Source organism: Crassostrea angulata, chromosome 7 (assembly GCF_025612915.1).
Source record: "Crassostrea angulata isolate pt1a10 chromosome 7, ASM2561291v2, whole genome shotgun sequence".
NCBI classification, from domain to species: domain Eukaryota; kingdom Metazoa; phylum Mollusca; class Bivalvia; order Ostreida; family Ostreidae; genus Magallana; species Magallana angulata.
The window spans coordinates 24447348-24457022 of NC_069117.1; the positions used below are offsets into that span (position 1 = coordinate 24447348).

The window sequence follows — 9675 nt, forward strand, 5'->3', positions numbered from 1 at the left end:
TGAATGAAACCGTTGCCAATAGACTTTAATATAAAATTCAAGATGCAATTAATTGGACAATTATAAAGATTTTGAAAATTCCTTTGGTGGAGCATTTTTTTATTTGATAACTTCAAAATTATAAAGGTTATAGGACGTTTCATTAATGTGGTACAAAATGTGGTCCTTATACTTCGAATACCTTAAAGAAATGTAGGAACAAAATAGAAACATGATAATAATTTACATGAAAAGAAAATCCACATATATAATTTAGGACTGACAGTGACTCGCTTTTTGTAAGTACTGAAGTGGAAAACTAGTGATAGTTGTCACAATACTCAATGGTAATGTTGAAAGTCATTTTAAGGTGCATAAGCCCTCTGCTACAAAACACGTTGACATATTTTAAATTTTCTAATGTACAATTTCCTAAAACACTTTACCTTGTGATATAAAATATTTTTTTTCGATGCCTTGTGCTGTATTCTAAAAAATTGATGAACATAATCATGATATGAAGAAGAGATCACATACTGTTCAGAAAGTACAATCTCTTTTAATCAGAGGATCAAATTAAAACTATACCATATATAACAACAAGGTATGGCATCAAGGGCGTATAAAACAATGCATAATATGAAGAAAGAGGTTCTTCTTGCGGCAAAATATTTTTTTTAAAAAGTCTACCTCAGAAATTTACGTTAATTTTGAAAGAGTTACATTTTCCGGAAAACAAAGATACAGCAGATTTGATAGATTTGTCATTTTATGACAATTTTTTTTCATAAAAAAGACCATGGTTGCGCTCCATTGACTGTTCGGAACACCCCGCACATGTGCAAAGTCAAAGGAGTTCAAAAATACACTGTTCTCGGACTGTTCTCTCTGTCCACGTGCGAGAGGTAGTGCAGTCAGAATTCAACATGGCGACTAATGCGCAAAACAGAGCCACGCTCTTTGAATGTGATACATGTCACCGCCTTTTCCGAGACATGGAGGAGTTTGCAAACCATGCATGTGATGATCCCGGTAAATATAAACTAATTACATAGATTTTAAGTTCTTCTAACAATCTAAACATCATTATTTCTAAAATGTGCCTTGTTTATACGACAACTCGCAACATTAAATGGGGGCCTAGCATGTTTAGGCAGATTTTTTGAGTATTTTGTTTGTGTATTTTTTTTCTATGAGCGATTATTGTGTACAATATATATACAAGAACAGTCATTTGAATTTAGAGGCTGCAGAACTGCAGATCCACGGGAAATTCGGGTTGAAAAACGGTATAGCTTTAAATTCAGCATGATATGCAGTATATTTATATGTATTTTGCGAAAAAAGCGTGCTTAATACCCCCGTTCCCCCCCCCCCCCCCCCAAAAAAAAAAATAAACGTAAAGGTTTTTCGACGCCGCCACTGACGTCCTGTTTGATGTCATTAATACAAAAATAATTAAACTATTTAAGTTGTGGTTGCCTTTTGAGGTCATAGCATGTTCTTGAACTTACAATTTTAATTTAATGCATAATATAAAAAACCTTATGCCTGTAAACATAAACATCATAATTGGCTTAGGAATTTGGGTGTCATTAAAAATGCCTGAACCACCTGAAAGAACATGAAGAAAGAACTTGCTTAGAAAAATTGTATTGATACATATCCCAAATATAAGTGGTTTTTACTTGTATACATGTACAATGCATGTAATGTAATGCCTCTGCAAAAAAAAATAGTTAATAAGTAATGTTTTGTTTCATATTTAATTTTTTTTTCTTATTTAATTAAGTTATTACATCATGTACATGTATAGTACTCTTAATAGGTAGTGGTGGATATGATGTTCAGACGCTTCAGCTGGAGGATGAAAGCCTAGATCTGGAAGGAGAAGATGGGAGGCCCATTAAGATTGCCCCAGACTCGTCAGTTCTTTGGACTAGACCTGCAACACTTCTATTAATCAGCCAATATAGGGAGAATGAGGAGTTGGTTACAAGTGGGAAGTTAAGAAAGAAAGCCTTATGGAACAAAATTGCCAAAGTACTAAGAGAAAAGGGAAACTGTAACTTTAGTGCAGTGCAGGTGGAAGGGAGGTGGAAGACTTTGATGAGAGGTTTGAAGAATGTTAAAGATCACAACAAAAAAAGTGGGGCAGAAAGAAGAAATCACCCTTATGAGGAAGAATTAGAGTTCATGGCAGCCAAGCCTAATGTTCAACCAGAATGTGTTGTTGGAACAGAGAACAAGTCGAGCCCAGAAACCAAATCAAGCAAAGAAGAAAGTGACTCAGGTAGGCCTGACACTCCTTCAACTTCTACTAAGAGAAAATGCGTGTCTCCTGAAAAGTTAAATCAAAGTTCAAAAAGACGCCGCACAAATGATGTTCTAGATAGCTTTGAACAAATCATGAAGAATGAAAGTCAGCGTTTTGAAGAACAAGTGGAAAGGAGACACCGTGAAAAGATGGAAATGTTCGGAAATTTTTTGGAAATTCTAAAATCAAGCCAAACAAAATAGTTTAAACATGATAAGATTGAATTTCAATTCATGCATTTTATACAAATATGCTTTATATTTCATTTATAGACGAGTGCAAGATATGCATGGAGGATGGGAAAATTGCAGAAACTGTATTTGTTCCATGTGGACATCTGATAGCATGTGTGAAATGTGCATCAAATCTTGCTGGTAATAAATGTCCTATGTGTAGGAAGCAAATCAGCAAAGCCATAAAAGTTTTCAAATGTTGAACATTATTGTTACCTTCTACTTCAGCAAACTATTATTGAAAGGGAAATATCTGGTAGATTACCCCTTAGATGTAAGGATGTCTTTGTTTTTTTTATGAACAAGCAAAGTACAACACATGATTGTATTTGTTTCTTTTTTACTTTTATACTTATCACAGATAGTGCCAATTTCTGTTTTATTTCATTGTTATTATAAAAAATATGAGATTTTGTTTTATTTTTTATTGTTATTTTTATTTGAGGTTAAATATACATACTTGTGTTCAATAAAACAGTTTCAACCAATGATTATATCTTTTTGAATTGTGTAATGACAAATTAAGACAAGACCTGAACCATATGTAGTTACATATTGATACATGTATTCCAAATCTTAAGTCATGTCATGTAAAATACATCACTTAAGGTAAATTTCGTGCAATATTATCACGTTTCCTTAGTCCTTCTGCCTGATTGTCGACTAAATTTCCTTGGGGCACATAAGGTCCTTGATGATTGTCTTCAAAAAAATCTTGCACATCTTCATTGTTCAGGATGCATATATTATGAATAATGCAACATAAAATAATGACCTCAACCGATGTTTTTAATTCTGAAGTTTCCAAATATCGCAATCTTCTGAAACGTCCTTTTAGACACCCAAATGCGCGTTCTATAGTTACTCTTGTGCCTGAATGACGATAATTGTAATTCCTTTGTTGGGGTGTCAGACGTCCTGTGTCTCGGTAGGGAGTAAGAAGCCAACTTCTCAATGGATAAGCTCCATCTCCAAGAAAATGCCCATTGCCACAAACTCTCAAACCATTTTCCCATATATCTGTATTTTTCAACACCCTGGCATCATGGCAGCTTCCAGGCCATCCAGCAACACAATGAACAAATCTAAGGTCCTCTCTGCAAATTCCTTGCAAGATTATTGAGAAAAAACCCTTTCTGTTGACATAAGTTTCGGGATGATTTTTAGGGGCTTTTATGGCAATATGGGTACCGTCTATAGCACCTAATACATTTGGAAAATTTTGTTTTTGCTCAAACTTGTCCATTACGTCTTGGCGTTCATTAGCTGAAGGGAGGACGATAAATACATGTTTTAGATTATTAACAAAAATGTCTGTGATCCTTGTGCGACATCTGATAACAGAGGACTCGGTGACATTGAATCTATCTGATATGCTGTGAATGCTATCTTGGGTTGCTAAATACCATAGGGTAATTAACAAATGTTTATCTGTTGAAATAAATTCTCTTCCTCCAGTCCATCCAGGTTTTAAATGTTGAAAGTTGGCAATATTTCTACATAAACATTCAAATGTTGCTCTAGAAACCCGAAAGAACCGCCGAAAATCATCCAGGTTGTAGAAAGGTACAGTTTCTTCCGCATACATTTCTATTCTAGTTTTATCATCCCTTGTCCTACAATATATAAAATACAATGTATAACTTTTAACTACATGTAGTTTTTTACTAATAGTTTATATATATAAAATCGTCGTTAAACCAGTTATTATTTTTATGAATAAAATAAATTTAATATATTATAAACATATTCCAATCGGATAACTTTCCCTGTAAAGTATAAACACGTACTCGGACCCCCCCCCCCCTTTATGGAAAAACATTCTGGATCCGCGCCTGCTTCTAACGCTTAAATTCACGGAAACTCATATATTTTTATGGTTTAATTACGTTGACAACATTGCTGCTGCGCAGAGTTGCATTAATCTTTGAAAATGTTGACGCATATTCCCCTCATTTTCAAACAATTCGTCAAGAAATATTGGCATTAACGTCTGTAATTGCAAACTGGCCGCCATAGTCATTGTTCTGTGTGCACCATTCGCATTGCGCGAGAATTTGTCTGGGACGTGTACGGAACAGGTCAATGGAGCGCGACCCATATAAACTATCTTGGACAATTCTTCTTAGTGCTATTTCTTAATGACGAAACGGAGACTTGGCCATGAAATTTTATTTTCTATATTTTCGGAAATGACATTGCTTGAAATAATGGTTATCAAAGTATCAAATTTCAAATTCCTGCCACACTGAAGACTAAGAATACTGACAGAACTTTCAGTAGTAATGATTGCTTTAAAAAGATTCTATACTTCGAACTGGGAGTTCTATGAACTGCTGCAACACTTTGCAGTCCCTTAAGTGAATCATGTGCATTGTATATATTCAAAATGCCCAAAACCAAACTTTTTAACTCCAAACTCCAAAGTGTCACACGAACCACAAAAATCATTTTTTAAAAAGTTCTCTCTCTTATCAGAATATTAAAAGGCAAACTTAAAAAAAATCTTTATTTCAGACGTATCTTGTGCAACCAGGAAATTCCGCAAACACCGAAAACTCCATCAAAGTTCATACATCCACAGAGCTATTTACACGGTCACGTTTTTCATCTATGTTTGAAAAAAAGTACAAACTAAGAGGGCTTTCTCTGTTTTAAACACACTTTAGTGCATATCATAATATACACAACATACAGAAGGTTTAAACACAAATAACGAGGTTATTCTTTTTTTATTTTACTGGTTGATTTGTTCCGACTTTACAAAAAAAGTTTAAACTTGAAAATTTAGAGAAATGTATTTAAACGTACTATTGATTATTTAAAATATGTTATAAAATATATACCATTATTGTTTGTGACTGCAGAGTTTTAATGTTAATGTACCTATCTAGACATCAGGGCGAATTTGTACAAGGAAGAAAACAACTGTTTCCCTTTAAGTTTTCATAAAGCTGTTTTGACAACACATTTATACCTCATATTTATTTAATGAAATACTGTATAATTGATATGTAAAACTACTGTATGTATGAGTTACTTATTCACCTTCAAAAGAATCTCATTGTTATGGCAGCGTTAATGAAATCGATATAACTTAGAAAAGATCAGCTACAACAAAATTATAAATTCTACAAAATTTTCAGTTAGGTCGTTATAGCATCAGAAAAAAACCTTTATTTAGGATACAATTATATTCGCCCATCGAATCCTTGAGTATTGCCAAAGTGATTTATCTTTAAAATTATGTAAAAAGCACTTCAAAATTTAAAAGTGGATTTGATGCTGCTAGGTTACTACATTGATATGGTATATTAAAAGGGGCATATAATGTTCTTTAGCTCAGAAAGCCTTGTACAATTGAACATTGTGATCAGACCAAAATACATTACATTAACATGAAGTTGATTCTGTCTCACCTACTGTATTCACACAAAGAATTCACAAGAATCCTATTTCAATGCATGGTTTATGCATTTATTTAAAAAAAACCGAATTGGTGATATTTTACACCTAGTCATCTTATTTCATTTTAAAAGCCAATGAGTTTCTCACAATTCACACCCCCTGGATTGTAGCATTTTTTATAGAAGGACAGTGCCAACACTAAGGCGTAGGATACTCTGCATACTAAGAAAAGATGGGAGTTTGACAGGTTTTTTAAAGCAACATCTCATCATTGCTTTGATCGAATCTTGATTGTGTGGACATGAATTGAAAATGAATAGAAACTCCTTGCATGCAAAATCGCGTGCATGGATTTCTCTTCAGGGATTTTAAACTTTTTAGCTATTCAATAATCTAACAAAATTGTTAAAAAGAAGCATCGTTTTACCAATACACAAAAATGCAAATTTCGAGCTTTCAGATGAAAAGAACGTGCCATGGGATTTAACTTTTCAATTATAGTGCGTAATTGAAATGATTAATGTCGAGGGAAGATTTAAAGATGGAAATTAATAAACAGCTTGAAATGATAGTTTGAAAGTTTAACAAGAGGTCCATGGGACACATCGCTCACCTGAGCAATAATGATAATAAAAAATCATCTTTTTGGGTCATTATAAAATATCTGGACAATGTAGTAAAATAGATACGTTATAAAACTTTTCTCCAAATAATCTTATGTTAAATATTGGGCCCCTTTTGTAACAGGATGACTCAATTTTATATATTGAACATTGCAGTTCTTAAGATATTACACAATTACACTTATTTATATATAATTTAATTCTGGTTGTAACGCGATTTCCAATTGGCTAAAAATTGTTTTATATCGTAAAAAGAAAGTTGCATACAGCACAGTTTAACCAACGTCAAAAATGTATAATTCACTGTCATGGGTTATCATGATGTCATTTTAAAGGTCAAATGACTGTTTTTATCTTCCACTATTTACCAAAATTAAATTTTAAGAATTGAATTCAATATTTATTTGTTTTATAAGATTTGAAATGATTTGGAGCAGATTATGCTTTATAAACCGATATTTATTAGTTTTATACGATATAAAATGGTTTGGGACAGATAACGTTTTTCATAGACCGCTTCGAAGGTTTATAATACGTAAACTGCTTCAAACCATTTTATATCGATAAAAACAAACAAATATTGAATTCATTACTAAAATTAATCTTCAAAAAGCATTGACACTCTCGTAGAGACCAACATTTGCTCAAAGCCAACAGTCTTAAGAACTGAAAATCAACAATATGTCAAAGTAATACCATTTATCATAACACTTTGAGTACAGGACTCTGCCCCTCCCGAATTAAGACCACTGGTACCGTCGACGCTTTTATGATAGAAACTCCTATTAAGTCATGTGTACAACACATTCCATATCAAATATCTGAAATAATTCGAAAATACACAATTTATTTAAAACAATCCTAACCTGCATATAAAAGAGGAAAGGTTTGCCATTCCACCAGGCAACTGTGACGGAAGTAAACAACTATAGGTAACTTTTGTACGATACCATCCGAGAAAATCGATTTAAATCTATTGTGCGCAAATAAAATCCTTGGATTTTATCGTTCATGAGCGTTTATTACGTCACTAAAAGATGTTGACTTCCCTCTCAGTTACCTAGCTTGTCTTCAAAAACCTAGTTAGACAAGATTTAGTTGGCTAAATGAATAATGTGCATTTTTTAAAAAAGCATAATGAGGAAGAGATATATTCACTGCAATAACATTATCCTGTGCTTGTTGAATATATAAGCAAATATATATATTATAGTAACAATGTGACCAAAGGATAGTGATGTGCATACCTTTCCTATTTTTATATGCCATGGGGGGAGGGGAGTACATTAATTGTAATTTTTTCCTTTATTGATAAATAAAGGGGAACATGTTCTGTACATGACTTTAAAGAAATTTCTATCAAAAGAAAGTCAACAACCCCAGGGAGTTAAAATTGGGGTGAAAGGGTCTTGTTCTCAGCACCTGTGACTTTGACTTTTCAAGAATATTTTTTAAAGAATTCAATCATTACACTAGCGTCTGAGATCGTGATTTGAAGAAATTGAATTTAATTGAACTGAGGATGCATCCACATATGTTACAGCTTTTCTTGCAGACTGGTTTTTTATATTCTTCGCTTTATATTCCTATTTACCCCCCCATCCTTTTTTTGGTCTCGTTCTATCCCCGGGGTCATGATTTGAACAAAAAAACCACCTTGATTCTATTCTACCCGAGGATGCTTTTACACAAGCAGCAGCTTTTCTGGCCAATTAATTTTTTGAGAAAAGATTTTAAAGATTTTGTAAATAATAAATATCAAAAGTTAAAATTGCCCCCCCCCCTTTTGTGCTCCAGTTCTATCCATTTGAATATGTACTACCCGAAGAAGCTTCCACATAAGTTTCAGCTTTTCTGGCTAAATGAGTTTGGAGAAGAATACTTTGGAAGAATATCAACAAATTTTAAATAATTTATTATCTCCCCTTGTATGAGGGCTAGTTCTTAGTATCAGAAAACTTAAATCCCCTTCCCCCAATAATGCTTTGTGTCAAGTTTAGTGTAAATTGGCCAGTGGTTCTCGATAAGTAGTCGAAAGTTAAGAGATGGACGGACAACAGACTAAAAGGGATCAGAAATGTTCATCTGAGCTTTCAACTCAGGTGAGCTTAAAAACCGCACGAACGTAAGTGGTCTATTTTTCATTTGTACGCTGTTTACATGTTATTAATGCATTTCAACATATTGGTAATACGAGATGAGGAACTAATAATAGTAATGGAACATTCCGTATTAAATATTTGGAAACCAAAGTACGCACATTAAGATATTATACGTTAAATCTTCTTTCCTTAAAAAAGGAGAAAGTACATCAAAGTGGGTATTAATTTGCACTTTTAATGCAGAGAGAAAAATTGTAATCGATCCGGACTAATTCTGTTGTCTGTACTTATCATTGCATAATCAACCTTTCATTAAACATTAAAGAGGCCGTGTAACGATGATTTCTCATCAATCAATCAATTTCCAGCTATAAATAATGGTGTATTATTTCAAAGACAATGGAGACATCGATAATGTGTTTGACCAAAATTATATAAAACATGCATGATGGACACACAGGTTACCAAGCCAGTAACAAACATTTCATGGCCTAGTTTCTAATCGCTTTATTAATGAACATGTTCGATTATTGGTATGGTTTATCCGACAAGTTAGATAAAAGAATTTTTGTGTATGTTTAGGGACGGAAATAATACATATTTATGTAGTTTTAACATTTAGTTCAGCTCAAATTCCGTTTGCCTTTAGTTATTTTCTCTCATTTCTAAAATATTCTTATTGTTTCATAACGTCACTATTACCTTTAAAGTTATCTAGCTTTAGTTCAGCTAGAAGTTCTTAAGTCCTTTTTATGGTATTTATGTGCTATCGAACTTCCCATGCCTATGCCGGAAGTACTTTAAATTGTGCCTCAATATACTTTTGGCTATCAAAAATGGTTAAAATTCCAGGCGTTGTCAATAAAACTATTATAGTGACGTGAAATGCTTACAACACGGCTTCCTACTTGAGGATAAATGTATTGCTTATTAAACGGACCAGGATGAAAAAAATCAATGTAATCGTTATAGTAAAATTTCTCTCAGGAGGCAACTTGTTCGATTTATCACCA

General features: G+C 33.2%; 2 protein-coding genes across 3 annotated transcripts; one reads left to right on the top strand and one right to left on the bottom strand.

Moving 5' to 3' along the window:
• Positions 1-773: 773 nt before the first annotated feature.
• LOC128155970 (uncharacterized) lies at positions 774-2732 on the top strand. Of its 2 annotated transcripts, XM_052817901.1 has the most exons (3): positions 774-1011; positions 1808-2272; positions 2569-2732. In XM_052817901.1, the coding sequence occupies exons 1-3, from the start codon at positions 906-908 to the stop codon at positions 2730-2732; spliced, it is 735 nt and encodes a 244-aa protein (XP_052673861.1). In that variant the 5' UTR covers positions 774-905. The 2 variants fall into 2 exon arrangements, with proteins under 2 accessions (XP_052673861.1, XP_052673860.1); XM_052817900.1 differs by lacking the exon at positions 2569-2732 and having other exon boundaries at positions 1808-2505.
• Positions 2733-3133: 401 nt separating this feature from the next.
• On the bottom strand, positions 3134-4189 carry LOC128155971 (putative nuclease HARBI1; the record flags this gene model as incomplete). The annotated part of the gene is made up of 1 exon (XM_052817902.1): positions 3134-4189. A coding segment is annotated over one exon (1056 nt), but the record flags the coding sequence as incomplete, so codon positions are not given.
• Between the last annotated feature and the right edge of the window lie 5486 nt (positions 4190-9675).

Coding starts and splice junctions, on each gene's coding strand:
- LOC128155970 (XM_052817900.1), top strand. CDS start 906: ATGGCGACTAATGCGCAAAACAGAGCCACGCTCTTTGAATGTGATACA. Junction 1,012..1,807: donor CCATGCATGTGATGATCCCG/GTAAATATAAAC, acceptor TACTCTTAATAG/GTAGTGGTGGATATGATGTT.